Here is a 16,976-nt window from a genome sequence, read left to right as displayed (position 1 = left end):
CCGGCGTCATATTGTGTAATATTTTCCAGCAATGTGTGGAGGAACATGGCGGTACCGTGGAGGCACTGTTGGAGGTGGACTACAGGCGCTACGAGTACAAGTGTACTAGAAACCATATGCGGTTTTAATGGAAGGTCTGCTACGTTTGCTGCTTTGTCTTTGCGAGGAACGGGGGCCGTCGCTGGCTCGGGAAAGGAGGTAGGTAACGTGCGCCCGTGTCAGTGCCAAGATTTCGCCGGGCGGGAGTGCTGTCAACCCAATCAAGGTCAACCAGTATATAACATAGAATCTGCAAGCTGATCTTATTAATGAGTTGTATCTTGACTGGTGTAGCTGTATTGGGATTTAGTCCAGTTTAGTCCAGTTTATTCCAGTTGTTGTAGCGAACTAAAAACATATATGTTATGAAGGACATTGGTTTTGTGTGTATATATAGTTACAGTAAAGATTGTTGCTATATGACAAGATGGTTTGGAATTCTAGCTAGCCATATCTTGCTGGTTTGTTATGCATTCTCAGTTCAGCTAAAGGTCAAGACAATTGCTGTCATTGCAGGGCTACACTGTACCAAGCCTTGCACTTGACTTTTCTCACAGTCTTATCCCTTTTAGTTCAGAAGGGACACTAGGTTGTTGGGTTGGGCCGATGTATGATTAAATCTAATAATATCATGATATTTCACACTGACGATATATCGTCATGTTTGAAGACTATACTTTATTCCCCTCAAACTCAGCCAGCTTCACTTTGTTTTTTCGTCATTCCCATCTAACCAGGGACTGATTTAGACCTGGGACACCAGGTGGGTGGAATGAATTATCAGGTAGAACACATAACCAGCAGGTTCTGGACCTCGTAGGGTAAGAGTTGAATAAACCTGCTCAATTTGAAATTCACAAATAAACAATGTGCATTTTTTGTTATAAGTTAGGTTGTATCAAATATGTTGAAAATAAAGTGAATGACCTAAGCCTTGTTTTTTTGGCCATACTAAGATTACTTAATAAGAACACGACTGCAGTTTGTTGGCTTATTTACGATATAATAAAGTCTCGATTTATCTAGTCATTAACGGAGCAAAACGATTATATGGAGTAGCTTATCATAGAGGTCTCCCCAAATATCACCCGATCCTACCATGTTGTTACTAGACAGAACTGTCAGTGGGTAGCCTACATTGCTTGGTCAAGAGTATGTGGTTCATAGCCTAGAATAACCTAAACTAGGCTACCTCACAATGACGTCATGTCCTTAATAAGTAACTTGAGGAAAAGTTGTCAAATGCCCACCTGACTAAAGGTGTGGCTACATGTGCTTAAGTTGTTGTGCTCAGGTTATTAATCTGTGACACTAATTTCTTTCAGAGACTATCCTCCAGGCCTGAAGACACATCCTCAATAGGCAACTATATTCTGACAAGGTGAGTCTGAGATTGAAATATTATATGCAGTCATTTATATAGATAGAGAAATATGATATACAGTACCACTCAAAAGTTTGGACACCTACTAATTCAAGGGGTTTTATTTATTTTTTACTATTTTCTACATTGTAGAGTAATAGTGAAGACATCAGAACTATGAAATGGAACATATGGAATCATGTAGTAACCAAAAAGTGATAAACAAAATAAAATAAATGTATTCTTCAAAGTAGCCACCCTTTGCCTTGATGGCACCTTTGCCCACTCTTAGCATTCTCTCAATCAGCTTCATGAGGAATGTTTTTCAACAGTCTTGAAGGAGTTCCCACATATGCTGAGCACTTGTTGGCTGCTTTTCCTTCACGCTGCAGTCCAACTCATCCCAAGCCATCTCAATTGGGTTGAGGTCGGGGTGATTGTAGAAGCCAGGTCATCTGATGACACACTCATCACTCTCCTTCTTGATCATATAGCCCATACACAGCCTGGATTTGTGTTTTGAGTCATTGTCCTGTTGAAAAACAAATGATACACCATCCCATCTGGTTTGCGCTTAGTTGGACTATCCCTGCAGAATGCTGGGTTGGCCATGCTGGTTAAGTGTGCCTTGAATTTTAAATAAATCACAGACAGTGTCAGAAGCTAAGCACCATCACATCTCCTCCTCCATGCTTCACGGTGGGAGCCACACAAGCGGAAATCATCCGTTCACCTTCTCTGCGTCTCAAAGACACAGCGGTTGAAACCAAAAATCTCAAATTTGGAATCATCAGACTAAAGGACAGATTTTGACCGGTCTCATGTCCATGGCTTGTGTTTCTTGGCCCAAGCAAGTCTCTTCTTATTGGTGTCCTTTAGTAGTGGTTTCTTTGCAGTAATTTGACCATGAAGGCCTAATTCACGAAGTCTCTGAACAGTTGATGTTGAGATGTGTCTATATATATATATCTTCCCTCTAAATATTACATATTTAGTGATGTGGGTAAGAAAGTGTTCCTCCTCCCTCAATGTAACCTGACCGCGGCCCCCATTCCTCACTAATCCACAGCTTTCCATCCTTATCAGTGACTGCAACCATGTGATTGCCTTTCCTTTACTCAATACATTCCAAGCTTAATTGACTCCACCACATACATTCCTCCTACAGATAACCAGTAACTTCTGGTGTAGAAAGCAGACTGTGGCACTCCTCATTTCCATAGGATACCTGATGATTTTAACAATATTTGAAGTTTAGAAGTCAGAACCCATCACTTGAACTCTGAAGCATTTATTTGGGCTGTAATCTGAGGTGCAGTTATTCTTATGAACTTATCCTCAGCAGCAGAGGTAACTCTGGGTCTTCCTTTCCTGTGGTGGTCCTCATGAGAGCCAGTTTCATCATGGCGCTTGATGGTTATTGCGACTGCACTTGAAGAAACTTTCAAAGTTCTTGACATTTTCCGGATTGACTGACCTTCATGTCTAAAAGTAATGATGGACCGTCGTTTCTCTTTGCTTATTTGAGCTCTTCTTACCATAATATGGACTTGGTCTTTTACCATAATTCCATATGTGTAATTTCATAGTTTTGAAGTCTTCACTATTATTCTACAATAAAGAAACCCTTGAATGAGTAGCTGCGTCCAAACATTTGACTGGCACTGTATATAGATGTGATAATTGTTATATATACTTGTGCATATTTATTTTACAGTAGGCACAAATCAAGGTTGCTTTACCCCACACCAAAGCCTTGCTGCAGCAAAAGGATACACAGTGATGCCAAGTTGAAGGACCCGTTCACACTAGCCCAAAAAGACTTGAACCATTTGTATGATGATATTAAAAAGGTAAGTCGCCTGACTTGGTGTCATCATGTAGCATGGTCACAGTGGCGTGTGCTTCTTACTCCGTCTCATTTAGCTTCTATGCCCAGTTCAGACTACTGTGACTGGTTTTTAAAGTTACGTAACCCCAATAAAGGTGATTTTTCTGTTCTTCACAGGAGCTTTTTGTGTCCAAATCAGAGCTGAAGTCCTTATGCGACTACTACTTTGACGGGAAGGGCAAGGCCTTCCGACCAATGATAGTGGTGCTGATGGCCCGGGCCTGCAATATTCACAGCAACAGAGACGGGTAAGATATTATCCTGGGTATAGTGCAGTTAGCTAGGTAGGCAGTATGGATACTAGGTACATACATACCTGGTAGTAAGAAGCCTAATGGTGTACAGGAGGCGGACTTGGGTGAGAAACTATGCTAATGAAATGTATCTATCTAGCACACACACCAGGAACCACTTGGCACAAGTGACTGGGGAGAATGCACACATTTTTAGAAAGGTAAGATAGGCTGTACCCTTTGATTGCTGTTTATGACTTCATTGCCGGAGATGGATGTAGGCTATTACAGTTGAAATGAGTCATGCCCATGCTATTTCATTGCTTAAATGTTTATACATTTCATAAAAGTATTTATTCAGGCTGCCCTTATCAGTGATTGTCTATTGAACCAATAGGTGTGACTATATGTAGTTATGTCTGTCTGTCTAGAGATCTGCTCCCAGGTCAGCGGTCCATAGCTATGATCTCTGAAATGATCCACACCGCCAGCCTGGTCCACGATGATGTCATCGATGGCTCGGACAAGCGGAGGGGGAAGACCACCATCAGTGAAGTGTGGGGGGAGCAAAGGTGAGCGGAGTCCCCCGACCTGGGTTTTGTCTGTTAGGAGTAGCCAGTCATGGTGTCATATTACACACTACACTAAGCTATTCAACTACAACATATGCAGTTCATGTTATTGAGGGAAATGGTCATATGAAATGGCCCAAGTAGTCTTGAAAAAAATGCAAGACTAAGAACGTTTGTAATGCAAGACTAACAACGTTTGTAATGCGTCTTATGATAAACTAATACACCCTAGTTGTGAGATCGTATGACTGTTTGGTTTTTATTAATCATGTGTTTTCTTAACTCTCCCAGGCCATTTTAGCTGGAGATTTCATCCTCTCGGCAGCCTCCATGGCTCTGGCCCGTATCGGCAACAACACAGTGGTGTCAGTGCTGTCTCAGGTCATAGAGGATCTGGTGCGAGGTAAGGACCCAAACAAGTATGTTGCGCAGTATCGTTGTTGCGTTGCACAAGATATGCAGTCCGTTTCAGTTCAAACAGTTTATTTGTATCTGTTTCCTTGGCTGTTTGTTACAGTATACTTTACCAGAACTACACTTTGAGTTTTCTGTTTGCTTATCACCATTACCCGCCCTGTTACAGTTAAGACTGTTCTGTAAGGGGAAATGAGTAATCAACGTTCAAGATTACCAAAGCGTATAGGAAACACTGTCTCTGTTCACACGAACATATTTGTTGATGTTCCAGGGGAATTCATGCAGCTGGGCTCCAAGGAGAACGAGAGCGAGAGATTCAAGCACTACCTCGAGAAGAGCTTCAAGAAGACTGCCAGTCTTATAGCGAACAGTTGTAAAGCAGTATGTACGTTCTATCTCCACAATAATAACAGACTTCCAGGAAGTCCTAGGGCAGAACTGAAAAGGTGTGTGTTGACTGGCTGTCATTTTCCATTCAAGGTATCTATTCTGGTGAACTCTGACCCAGAGGTACAGGAAATAGCCTTTCAGTACGGGAGGAACGTAGGCATCGCCTTTCAGGTACATTTCTGATATTTGCTTTTGCCTCTTGGGTGTTGTATAATCTTTTAATTTGAAGTTATTAAACTTGACTTAATGTTAATTCTGTGTGTCCTAGCTGGTGGATGATGTGCTGGACTTCACAGCATGCGCCAGCCAGCTAGGAAAGCCTTCGGCTACAGACCTTAAACTGGGCCTGGCAACCGGACCAGTCTTATTTGCCTGTCAACAGGTGTGTTCTGTGTGTTTATTGTGAGAGTTGAACAGTCAACCTTTAGCTCCCCATATGGGAAATGAGTAACTATTCTAGTTACTGTCCAACATAGCTATTTCTAGATTGAAACACAGTGACTGACTGGTATGTATGTATGTGTCTAACTGTGTAGTCTGTGACAGTGTATTTTACCGTTTCCTCTTTAGTTTCCTGAGCTGCATGCTATGATTATGAGGCGGTTCAGCACCACTGGAGACGTGGATCGGGCCTGGCAGTATGTCCTGGAGGTAAGGCTGTTGATGAAGATGGAAGGACACATTTCTACCTTTTGTGAGAATTGCGTGTTTTAAAAATAAGCTGGAAATTATTTTGGTCCTATGGTTATGTTGTCTGCCTCTGCATTGCTTAGTATTTGGGGTTTTATACTGGGTATCTGTAAAGCACTTTGTGACAACTGCTGATGTAAAAAGGGCTTCATAAAATACACCTGCCTGGTGTCTCCTTCCCTCAGAGTGATGGTGTGGATCAGACCAACTACCTGGCCCAGAGCTACTGCCGGGAGGCCATCCGGCAGATCAGCCTGCTCAGGCCCTCCCCGGAACGGGACGCCCTCATCAGGCTCACTGAGATGGTCCTCACCCGCGACAAGTGAGCTCCCACCCCCAGGCTTCACTTCCTGTCCTGTGGAAGCCTCCACCCCCCCTCCCCATGGAGGGTTAGATGCCAGGATGATGAGGAGGGAAGGTGGTTAATGTTTCATCAGTGACATTCCCAGTGGGTCCTGGTGGAGCATTGTTTATGCAGCTTTTTGTACATAACATAAGTTAAAGGTGGAACTAAACGGTGCATACACAGGTTCTTCAGGACTGACTTTTGAGTGAGATGCACTGCTTCACATTACCCACGGCTTCTTTCTCTCCTCTGGAAAACCCTTAGGTCCTCACAGAAAAGAGTATATGTTATTGACACCAGTGGTTTTTAATGCTAGTCCTGTAGGACCCCTGCATCTACAGGTTTCTGAACCAACCCCCCACCTATTCTTCAATTGAACTTTAACAAAGCGTTAAAATAGCATGTCAATGAGGCACGAACACAGACCTATATGCACAGGGACTCTCCAGGATCATTGTTGAAACATGATTTTCAGTGTATACAGGCTGTATTTGGTCATCAAAGGCGGTTGTTATTACACGTGATGCTTGGGGCGGGATGGACCCTGCAGAATCATTGTAATTCCATGATGAGTCAAGATGGAGTATCATTATTGTGTGTGTGGATCTGTATTAAGACCTTGCTCGACGATCCGCCCGCAGTCCGCACCGTAACGGCCAAATGTCAAACGTTTGTCAGGGTGACTCTTGTCAATTGGAGAATGTTATATTGTAGGTATTTCCTGTCACAAATGCTTAAAGGTCCCAAACAGTCATTCTGATTCCCATGTAACGCAGCCTTTTGAGTGACTAAAACATCACCCACAATATTTTAAAGTTTGAGATTTTTCTTTTCTTTTTTTCTCTCATGTCAAACTACCAACAGGAAGTCTGAAAAGCTTGAGTCAGTGGGCGGGGAGCTAGTAGGCTGAGTGGGCGGGCGTTCCCAAGAACCGCCAATGTCAAGCAACATGGAGGCAGTGTTAGTGTTAGTGAGATTATCTCAAGCAAATTTGCTGAAACACAAAAGGAACTCGAACAACATTGAAATTGCATGCAACATCCAATCCTGTCATATATCAAATCATGTTTTCACGAATTATTTGTTTATCCTGTTTGGTTATTGTAACTATCAATGTCGACAATGTTGGCTATATAATTTAGTGAGCTATCCCAAATGGAATTGTCAGCACTGTTTATCACGCTAGCTGGTTCACCTTGAACAATTTAATGTGTTTACAAAACATTAGGAACTATTTTCCTAATATTGAGTTGCAACCCCTTTTTGCCCTCAGAACAGCCTCAATTTGTCGGGGCATGGACTCTGCAAGGTTTCGAAAGAGTTACACAGGGATGTTGACTCGAATGCTTCCCACAGCTCTGTCAAGTTGACTGGGTGTCCTTTGGGTGGTGTACCATTCTTGACACACACGGGTAACTGTTTGACTGTGAAAAACCCAGCAGAGTTACCATACTTGACACACTCAAACCGCTGTGCCTGGCACCTACTACCATACCCCATTCAAAGACACATACATTTTTGTCTTGCCCATTCACCCTCTGAATGGCACACACACAATCATTGTCTCGAGGCTTAAAAATCCTTCTTTAACCGGCCTCCTCCCCTTCCCCTACACTGATTTGAAGTGGATTTAACAGGTGACATCAGTAAGGGATCATAGTTTTCACCTGGTCAGTTTGTCAAGGAAAGAGGTGATCATAATGGTTTGTACTGTGAGACAATGTTCTTATCAATGATGTCAAGAAGTTCTAAAATGTTTGTTAGGCATGTGTCGTAATGACCACTGCGTCTGAGTTGTGGCAACCCATCCCCTGCTTCTGTTACATCCTGGCTAAAGACAACTAACACCAGACACTTCATTCGGGTAAACCTCATTCTATTTGGTGACACGCTGCAGTCACATTTTTGCACCAGTGGACTAGCTACCGGTACTTAATTAAATTAGGTAAGAGAATAAGATGTTACCGTTGGTGTATTAAAATGAGGCTTTTTGTGATGTCACAAATCCCACCTCTTAAGTGTTTGACATGGGGGAGAGGACCAGTAACTTCATGATCAAACTTGATCAATGTAGAAGCAAAATTCATTTTTTTATACTTCGATCTGGTTTCATCCAAATGTCATGAAAAACTGATTTTTGACTGTTCGGGACCTTTAATAAACCCAGGCCTTAACATCTACAATGACTGTGTGCTCACATTAAATGTTATTTTTTAAAGACAAGCTTTACCTTTGTTTTCATTCCCAATTACCACACCACTAGGTTGTACAATAGTTTATTATAAAAGACTGTACATTCATTTTTCAATGAACATATATATATATATATACACAAACTAAGGGCAGAGATGAGAACTTTGATATATCTACCCATTGAGCTGGAACACTTGTATATGTTGAATATAACAAAGCATCAAGGCATTAGCTGCTATAACCTGAAATGGTAAACAGTGACAAGCGCAGTTACTTTCATGTTTTGAGTCCGGACAGGAAAGACATGTAGGAAGAAACTGGTGAAGTCTGCAATTTTGCAGCTTAACCATAAACACCTACCTGAATTGTCATGAAGCAATCGATAGTCTGTCGAAGGGATAATTACAACTATAAGTCAACATGGACAAAGTGGGTGGGGTCAATTTGGAACAATAAAAGAAACAATTTGGCATCAAGAAATCCAGACCTGAGTTACGAAACCATTACAGGTTAAAAACGACAGATCTAAACCCAGTTTTACTTTGTAGATTGAGGAGGTATCCAAGTTGTCATATTGGTCTCCATTATTACGGAACAGTAAAACATCACTTAAACGGAGTCCACGAACACTATGAATTACAATCTATCTTAATCCATTAATAATATCTTACATACTTATGCCTACAGATAGTTCATTTTGTTCAGATGAGTAAAACATTACTGTGACCTATTCCTAAAAGATGGATATGGAACTAAAATAGTAGAGTTGCTTTAGATACATTACCAGATGGAACATTTTCATGTAAATGTAATATCAAATGTTTAAATACAAATTAGAGCATTTAGAAAATAAGACCATCACATCAAGTCCGAAAATGACTTTTATATCTAGGCAATTCAATCAATAAAAAAATAATAAAATGGAAATATTACAACAAACTGGAAGCATAATGGCATTAAAACGTAGAGGTTATACATTTTTAATTTAGCATGTTTTACATCCAGACTTCACTTCAGGAATGACTGAAATAAAAAGTAAAAGGTTTTGTTATTCATAAAAAGCTTTGAATTCAACATCCAAAATGGATCAGCCTTGTGATTGTGAGAACCGTGATTATAGAAAACAGAACAGAATCTTCTGTTGGACATTTGCATGTGTGGCATGTAGCCTGCTTGAGATACTGTGATTAGCATTTACCCAACAGGCTGCAGCTCACTCACATTATATACAATTAGCAGTAGTAACACTTCCACTGAAGGTGTGCACACAAGATCACCAGAATGCCTACATATGCATGAGAGCTGCTCCATATAGCATAATACTCTTGATACACAAAGAAATCACGATAAGCTCATGAATAATGTCACTAGATGTCGACAAACGCTAATGAATAGTCAGGGTCAGATGTTACGTTGCGCATAGGTAGACAGGAAGAAGAAGAATAAAACTTGAAATGCCCTTCAGCTAGTTTTACTGTGGTCTTTGAAAACACCTTTACACCACAACCCTTGTGAGCACATCAGCCTTATCCTATTCATTCTTTGTATACTTGATAAAAACGTCACCCAACCCACCCATAACACCTAAATAAAGTAAATAGTTTTATTTATTTGCAATCAGTATAAGGGAACAAGCGTTCCGTCATATCCAAAATCACTTCTCTAAGCTTTGTATGGTCAGACTCCTGTTTTTATTAGTCTCTGTAGTAAACTAGATATGACTGAGTCAATACACTGCAGTCGGGGTGCCTTCACTCGGCATAGTGCATGATGGACTCGACGTAGTTGCCGGGGAACAGGCCCGTGACCCCGCTGCTTAGGCCCTCGAACCAGCCGTCATCATTCTTCTTGATGATGTAGATGATGGCTCCCTCCATGAAGCTCAGCTCATCCTCTTTATCTGCTACGTAGTCGTAGATGGCCACCACTGAGGAGGAAAGAGAGGGAAAAACATCCGTGAGGGAACGTCTCAATTGCATTCCCCTTCTGATCCCTCACCTCCTCAAAACCCATTGGATGAGGTGGTCAGAGTTCCCTCCCCCCCTGATTTTCTCATCTGGTGGGTCCTTGAGAACAAGGTGAGGAAAGAGGCCGCAAGGAATCAAGGAAATGCAATTGAGATTCTCCCTAAAGATTTTAACCTATTAAGCATTAAAGTGCTTAAGTAGTTGAATGGTGCAGTGTAGTTGAAATAATTATGAAGGGTTTATGGCGAGGGACAGGAACAGCATTCAGTAAAGAAGAGAGGTGTCAGTATTGATCCCTGAGGTACACCTTTCTCTATGTAGCTCTTGGGCGCCCACTGGGGGTCTCCGTCAGCATAAGGGTCGTTGTAGTGCACCACAGCTGCTTCCTCTTCCTCCTCATAGTCAACTGGCGGGGGTGGAGGAGGGGGAGGAGCCTCATCAAACATGGGCAGGTCATCCGGCGGAGGCGGCGGAGGCAGAGTAGGTGTGTCCGCAACTGCCAAACGGCAGTAGAGGGGAGGGGGCAGAAATGAGATTAGGAACGCTGCCTGAAACTGGGACGAAGGAAACAGTACAGCACATTACATGTGGGCTGCACATGCAACCAAGCCCAACTATACAGAGAAAACCATGCAATTGTGGCAGAGCTACATGCAGGGGTGTGTATATGCCAGGCACCGATGGTTAGTCAGTTAAATGCACGACAACGAGTTGGCATGCCGATTTTGACCTTTGTTCCTCCAGGTCACTTGTTCAAGTCACTTGTTAAGAAATGTAATTTAGTTGCAAGTGTTCTTTGCCACTAAGGCAATGCTGCACTTTAATGTGAACTGGACACTTTCCATCATCTTCCCACAACATTTGAGTTCTCTGTTTGGTTCAAAAGAATGATGTCAAAAACAATACAATAGACTGCAACCTGAATAGTAAGTTATGAGCTCTCTCTATGAGATGCTTAATTAGTATGCGTGGATCGTGAAGGTTTACCTGCATAAATCTACCATGATACCATTCATATGTTGTACCAAAAGGAATAGGAGCTAAACTATTCTCAAGGTTGTGTATATCAGAAGGGGAGGGTATGGGTATTCAAGTGGTTTTTGTTTTACTCCATCTACTGGAAATTAAAGCCGTCGTACTCTTAAGAAACACCAATAAAATGGTGCTATTTCAATTCTGCACGTAACATAAATCTGTCTAACAATAGCAGGCTAAGCTTCTTTAGCGTTACATAAAAGCATGCACACTATTTCTCTGTTGATCACACACACACACACAACAAATGTGCATACGTTAAGTCCTTCCGCTCATACAGTGCATTTTCTGAGTGAAATTATACTTCATACATAACATTTGCCTTATAGCACACATGGGACTTTGTGGAAATACCATTTCAGCTGCCAATTTCATTGTACATTCTCCTAAATAATCCTGGAATGGAGCACTGAAGAAAGCAATGAGTGCCAATGGTAATAAGCATGTGTCTGTCAGAACTTATTATTAGCACAGACAGTAGATGAGGAGGATGATACTGAGGATGTTTAGTGTCAAGCATAAGACCGACAAATGAGAGAACAGGCACAAGGCATGCTGTGTGTGATTGAGAGATGGAGGTGTTCTACATCTAGTTCTAGATCTACCGAGGTGTTCTGCATCTAGTTCTACCGAGGTGTTCTGCATCTACCGAGGTGTTCTACATCTACCGAGGTTTTCTACATCTACCGAGGTTTTCTACATCTACCGAGGTTTTCTACATCTACCGAGGTTTTCTACATCTACCGAGGTTTCTACATCTACCGAGGTTTTCTACATCTACCGAGGTGTTCTACATCTACCGAGGTGTTCTACATCTACCGAGGTGTTCTACATCTAGTTCTACGGAGGTATTCTACATCTAGTTCTACACCTAGTTCTACATTTACGGAGGTGTTCTACATCTAGTTCTACGGAGGTGTTCTACATCTAGTTCTACGGAGGTGTTCTACATCTAGTTCTACGGAGGTGTTCTACATCTAGTTCTACGGAGGTGTTCTACGTCTAGTTCTACGGAGGTGTTCTACGTCTAGTTCTACGGAGGTGTTCTACATTCTACGGAGGTGTTCTACATCTAGTTCTACGGAGGTGTTCTACATCTAGTGTTCTAGTTCTACGGAGGTGTTCTACATCTAGTTCTACGGAGGTGTTCTACGTCTAGTTCTACGTCTAGTTCTACGGAGGTGTTCTACGTCTAGTTCTACGGAGGTGTTCTACGTCTAGTTCTAGGAGGTGTTCTACGGAGGTGTTCTAGTTCTACGGAGGTGTTCTACGTCTAGTTCTACGGAGGTGTTCTACGTCTAGTTCTACGGAGGTGTTCTACGTCTAGTTCTACGGAGGTGTTCTACGTCTAGTTCTACGGAGGTGTTCTACGTCTAGTTCTACGGAGGTGTTCTACGTCTAGTTCTACGGAGGTGTTCTACGTCTAGTTCTACGGAGGTGTTCTACATCTAGTTCTACGGAGGTGTTCTACATCTAGTTCTACGGAGGTGTTCTGCATCTAGATCTAGAGGGAAAAGGAGAGCGTGTGGTGGGCCTCAGGACTTACTGTTCTCCTGCACCCTGGCCACAAAGCCTGTCAGAGGTATCTGTGGAGTCAGCTGGGGCATGGGAGGAGGAGGGGGAGCGATAGACACTGGAAGCCGCCGCAGGCGCACCGACAGACAGACACCGACAGACAGACACACCGACAGACAGACACACAAACAAAACGAAATAGAGAAAGCAAGGATATAAAGTACACAGAGGACAGATAGTCACCCAGAACAATATAGGAAAATATTAAAAGAAACAGACAGAATACCTCCAACCCAAGTAAATGCAATATTCTGCAAGAATTCAAAGACAAAGCATGTGTGACAAAACATAAAAACAGTCTATGCTTGTGGTTTTTAGTTCAGAGACAGAGTCTAGATTCCCACAGGTATTTAGTGGTACAGATTGAGGGATTAAAAAGGGATTAGGTTTGATTGTCATTGCTATTTCCTGCTCCTAATCACAATCTGAACCAGATGATTGTAGTGTCGGGACATGACCTGAGAGAGGTGCTGTGTGCAACCCTACTAACCCTAGCTCTCAATGAACCAAGTTACTTTCACAACTAGTGGCGTGAAGAGTGCCACCAATCTTAAAAATAACCTGTAAACCTTAGAGGTCAGCATCAGGTTTATAAGGAATTGGGTGCCATTTTGAACGCAGTTCAGGTGGAAGAGTGTTTGCGCATCTGTCTGCCTGCATGCCTGCCTGCATGCCTGCCTGCCTGCCTGTCTGTCTGCGTCTGCGTGCTGCAGCCTGCCTGTCTGCCTGGTCTGCGTGTTCTCTGCCTGTCTGCCTGCCTGCCTGTCTGCGGAGTGTGCCTTCTGCCTGCCTCTGCGTGCGTCGTGCGTGCGTGAGGTGCCTGCCTGTCTGCGTCTCTGTGCCTGCCTGCCTGCCTGAGCGTGCGCCTGCCTGCCTGTCTGCGTGCTGCCTGCCTGCCTGCCTGTCTGCGTGCGTGCGCCTGCCTGTCTGCGTGCGTGCGCCTGCCTGCGTGCGTGCGCCTGCCTGTCTGCGTGCGTGCGCCTGCCTGCCTGTCTGCGTGCGTGCGCCTGCCTGCCTGTCTGCGTGCGCCCTGCCTGCCTGTCTGCGTGCGTGCGCCTGCCTGTCTGCGTGCGTGCGCCTGCCTGCCTGTCTGCGTGCGTGCGCCTGCCTGCCTGTTCGTGTTCTACATCTAGTTCGTGCGGAGGTGTTCTGCATCTGATCTGCGTGAGTGCGTGGTGGGCCTGGACTGTCTGCGTTCTCCTGCACCCTGGCCACCTGCCTGTCAGTGCGTATCCTGCCTGCCTGTCTGGCGTGCAGCCTGCCTGCCTGCGTGGGAGGCCTGCCTGCCTGTCTGGGTGCGCCTGCCTGCCTGTCTGTGCGCCTGCCTGCCTGTCTGCGTGCGTCTGCCTGTCTGCGTGCGTGCGTCTGCCTGCCTGTCACCGTGCGACAGACTGCCTGACAGACAGACGTCACCTGCCTGCGAAATGCGTGCGTCTGCCTGCCTGATATGCGTGCGTGCGGCCAGCCTGCCTCACCCAGAACAATGCCTCTGCCTGCCTGCGTGCGTGCGTCTGCCTGCCTGCCTGCGTGCGTGCGTCTGCCTGCCTGTCTGCGTGCGTGCGTCTGCCTGCCTGTCTGCGTGCGTGCGTCTGCCTGCCTGTCTGCGTGCGTGCGTCTGCCTGCCTGTCTGCGTGCGTGCGTCTGCCTGCCTGTCTGCGTGCGTGCGTCTGCCTGCCTGTGCCTGCCTGTCTGCGTGCGTCTGCCTGCCTGTCTGCGTGCGTGCGTCTGCCTGCCTGTCTGCGTGCGTGCGTCTGCCTGCCTGTCTGCGTGAAATTGCCTGCCTGTGTCTGCGTGCGTGAATACCTGCCTGTCTGCGTGTAAATGCCTGCCTTCTGCGTGAATCTGCCTGCCAAAGCGTGCGTGCGTGCCTGCCTGTCTGCGTGCGTAGTGACGTGCGCCTGCCTGCATAAAAACAGTCTATGCCTGTCTTGTGGTTTTGCCTGTGCGTGCGTGCGTCTGCCTGCCTGTCTGCGTGCGTGCGTCCTGCGTGCGTGCGTCTGCCTGTATTTCTGCCTGCCTGTCTGCGTGCGTGCGTGCGTCTGCCTGCCTGATTGTGCCTGCCTGCGTCGTTAAAAGGCCTGTTGCGTTTGCCTGTCTGTCGTTGTCCTGCCTTTCCTGCGTGCGTTCCTGCCTGTCAATGTGCGTCTGCCTGCCTGTTGTGCCTGCCTGCCTGACAGCGTGCGTGCTGTCTGCCTGCCTGCCCTGCGTGCTCTGCCTGCCTGTCTGCCTGCCTGTGCCTGCCTGCGTCTGCGTGCGTGCGTCTGCCTGCCTGTCTGCGTGCGTGCGTCTGCCTGCCGTGCGTCGTGCTGCCTGCCTGCCTGCTCGTCTGTTGCCTGCCTGCCCTGCCTGCGTCTGTGCCTGCGCCTGCCTGCCTGCGTGCCACCAATCTTGCCTGCCTGTCTGCCTTAGCCTGCCTGTCTGCATCAGCCTGTTTATGCCTGAATCTGCCTGTCTGCCATTTCTGCCTGTCTGCGTGCGTCTGTCTGCCTGCCTGTCTGCGTGGAAGAGCCTGCCTGTCTGCGTGCGTCTGCCTGCCTGCCTGCCTGCTGCCTGCCTGCCTGTCTGCGTGCCTGCCTGCCTGCCCTGCCTGTCTGCGTGCGTGCCTGCCTGTGCGTGCGTGCGTCTGCCTGCCTGCCTGCGTGCGTCTGCCTGCCTGCCTGCCTGCGTGCGTCTGCCTGCCTGCGTGCGTCTGCCTGCCTGCCTGCGTGCGTCTGCCTGCCTGCCTGCCTGCGTGCGTGCGTCTGCCTGCCTGCCTGCGTGCGTGCGTCTGCCTGCCTGCCTGTCTGCGTGCGTCTGCGTGCCTGCCTGCCTGCCTGTCTGCCTGCTGTCTGCGTCTGTTTGCCTGTCTGCGTGCGTGCGTCTGCCTGCCTGCCTGTCTGCGTGCGTGCCTGCCTGCCTGCCTGTCTGCGTGCGTGCGTCTGCCTGCCTGTCTGCGTGCGTGCGTGCGTCTGCCTGCCTGTCTGCGTGCGTGCGTGCGCCTGCCTGCCTGTCTGCGTGCGTGCGTCTGCCTGCTGCCTGCCTGTCTGCGTGCGCCTGCCTGCCTGCCTGTCTGCGTGCGTGCCTGCCTGCCTGCCTGTCTGCGTGCGTGCATCTGCCTGTGTCTGCGTGCGTGCGTCTGCGCCTGCCTGCCTGCTGCGTGTCGTGCCTGCCTGCCTGTCTGCCTGCCTGCCCTGTCTGCGTGCGTCTGCCTGCCTGCCTGCCGCGTGCGCCCTGCCTGCCTGTCTGCGTGCGTGCGTGTCTGCCTGCCTGCCTGTCTGCGTGCGCGTGCGTGCCTGCCTGCCTGTCTGCGTGCGTGCGTCTGCCTGCCTGTCTGCGTGCGTGCGCGTCTGCCTGTCTGCGTCGTGCGTGCGTGCTGTCTGCCTGCCTGCTGCGTGCGTGCGTGCCTGCCTGCCTGCCTGCGTGCGTGCGTCTGCGTGCCCTGCCTGCCTGTCTGCGTGTCTGCCTGCCTGTCTGCGTCGCGTGCGCTGCCTGCCTGCCTGCGTGCGTGCGTCTGCCTGCCTGCCTGCGTGCGTGCGCCTGCCTGCCTGTCTGCCTGCCTGCCTGCCTGCCTGCCTGTCTGTGCGTGCGTCTGCCTGCCTGTCTGCGTGTCTGCGTCTGCCTGCCTGTCTGCTGCCTGCCTGTCTGCGTGCGTCGTCTGCCTGCCTGTCTGCGTGCGTGCGTCTGCCTGCCTGTCTGCGTGCGTGCGTCTGCCTGCCTGTCTGCGTCTGCGTCTGCCTGCCTGTCTGCGTGCGTGCGTCTGCCTGCCTGTCTGCGTGCGTGCGTCCTGCCTGCCTGTCTGCGTGCGTCTGCCTGCCTGTCTGCGTGCCTGCCTGCCTGTCTGCGTGCGTGCGTCTGCCTGCCTGTCTGCCGTGCGTGCCTGTGTCTGCGTGCGTGCGTCTGCCTGCCTGTCTGCGTGCGTGCGTCTGCCTGCCTGTCTGCGTGCGTGCGCCTGCCTGCCTGTCTGCGTGCGTGCGCCTGCCTGCCTGTCTGCGTGCGTGCACCTGCCTGCCTGTCTGCGTGCGTGCGTGCGTGCGCCTGCCTGCCTGTCTGCGTGCGTGCGTGCGTGCGCCTGCCTGCCTGCCTGCGTGCGTGCGCCTGCCTGCCTGTCTGCGTGCGTGCGTCTGCCTGCCTGTCTGCGTGCGTGCGTCTGCCTGCCTGTCTGCGTGCGTGCGTCTGCCTGCCTGTCTGCGTGCGTGCGTCTGCCTGCCTGTCTGCGTGCGTGCGTCTGCCTGCCTGTCTGCGTGCGTGCGTCTGCCTGCCTGCGTCTGCCTGCGTGCGTGCGCGTC

At 47.7% G+C, this 16,976-nt stretch overlaps 2 protein-coding genes across 15 annotated transcripts in view; one reads left to right on the top strand and one right to left on the bottom strand.

The window, feature by feature from the left end:
- Window positions 1–21: 21 nt before the first annotated feature.
- LOC124039693 (all trans-polyprenyl-diphosphate synthase PDSS1-like) lies at window positions 22–8,164 on the top strand. Of its 3 annotated transcripts, none has more exons than XM_046355935.1 (11): window positions 22–198; window positions 1,365–1,420; window positions 3,120–3,255; window positions 3,411–3,541; window positions 3,958–4,097; window positions 4,388–4,501; window positions 4,787–4,896; window positions 4,996–5,076; window positions 5,174–5,287; window positions 5,476–5,556; window positions 5,781–8,164. In XM_046355935.1, the coding sequence occupies exons 1-11, from the start codon at window positions 46–48 to the stop codon at window positions 5,919–5,921; spliced, it is 1,257 nt and encodes a 418-aa protein (XP_046211891.1). In that variant the 5' UTR covers window positions 22–45; the 3' UTR covers window positions 5,922–8,164. The 3 variants fall into 3 exon arrangements, with proteins under 3 accessions (XP_046211891.1, XP_046211890.1, XP_046211893.1); XM_046355934.1 differs by having other exon boundaries at window positions 3,940–4,097; XM_046355937.1 differs by lacking the exons at window positions 22–198; window positions 1,365–1,420; window positions 3,120–3,255 and adding an exon at window positions 3,687–3,747.
- An 838-nt stretch (window positions 8,165–9,002) lies between these two features.
- The window catches only part of LOC124039692 (abl interactor 1-like), a 75,001-nt gene continuing 67,027 nt past the window's right edge, over window positions 9,003–16,976 (bottom strand). For 8 of the 12 annotated variants that reach the window (XM_046355922.1, XM_046355921.1, XM_046355924.1 and 5 more), the window contains 3 exons: window positions 12,683–12,769; window positions 10,409–10,597; window positions 9,003–10,061 (listed from right to left, as the gene is read on the bottom strand). In XM_046355922.1, coding sequence (XP_046211878.1) covers window positions 9,886–10,061; window positions 10,409–10,597; window positions 12,683–12,769 — 452 coding nt within the window. In that variant the 3' untranslated portion in view covers window positions 9,003–9,885. The remainder of the gene's footprint in view (window positions 10,062–10,408; window positions 10,598–12,682; window positions 12,770–16,976) is intronic. The other 4 variants (XM_046355925.1, XM_046355931.1, XM_046355932.1 and 1 more) reach the window with 1 other exon arrangement.

Source organism: Oncorhynchus gorbuscha, linkage group LG07 (assembly GCF_021184085.1).
Source record: "Oncorhynchus gorbuscha isolate QuinsamMale2020 ecotype Even-year linkage group LG07, OgorEven_v1.0, whole genome shotgun sequence".
Taxonomy (NCBI): Eukaryota; Metazoa; Chordata; class Actinopteri; order Salmoniformes; family Salmonidae; genus Oncorhynchus; species Oncorhynchus gorbuscha.
Note: the sequence above shows the minus strand (reverse complement) of the source record. Positions and strands in the feature narration are given on the sequence as shown.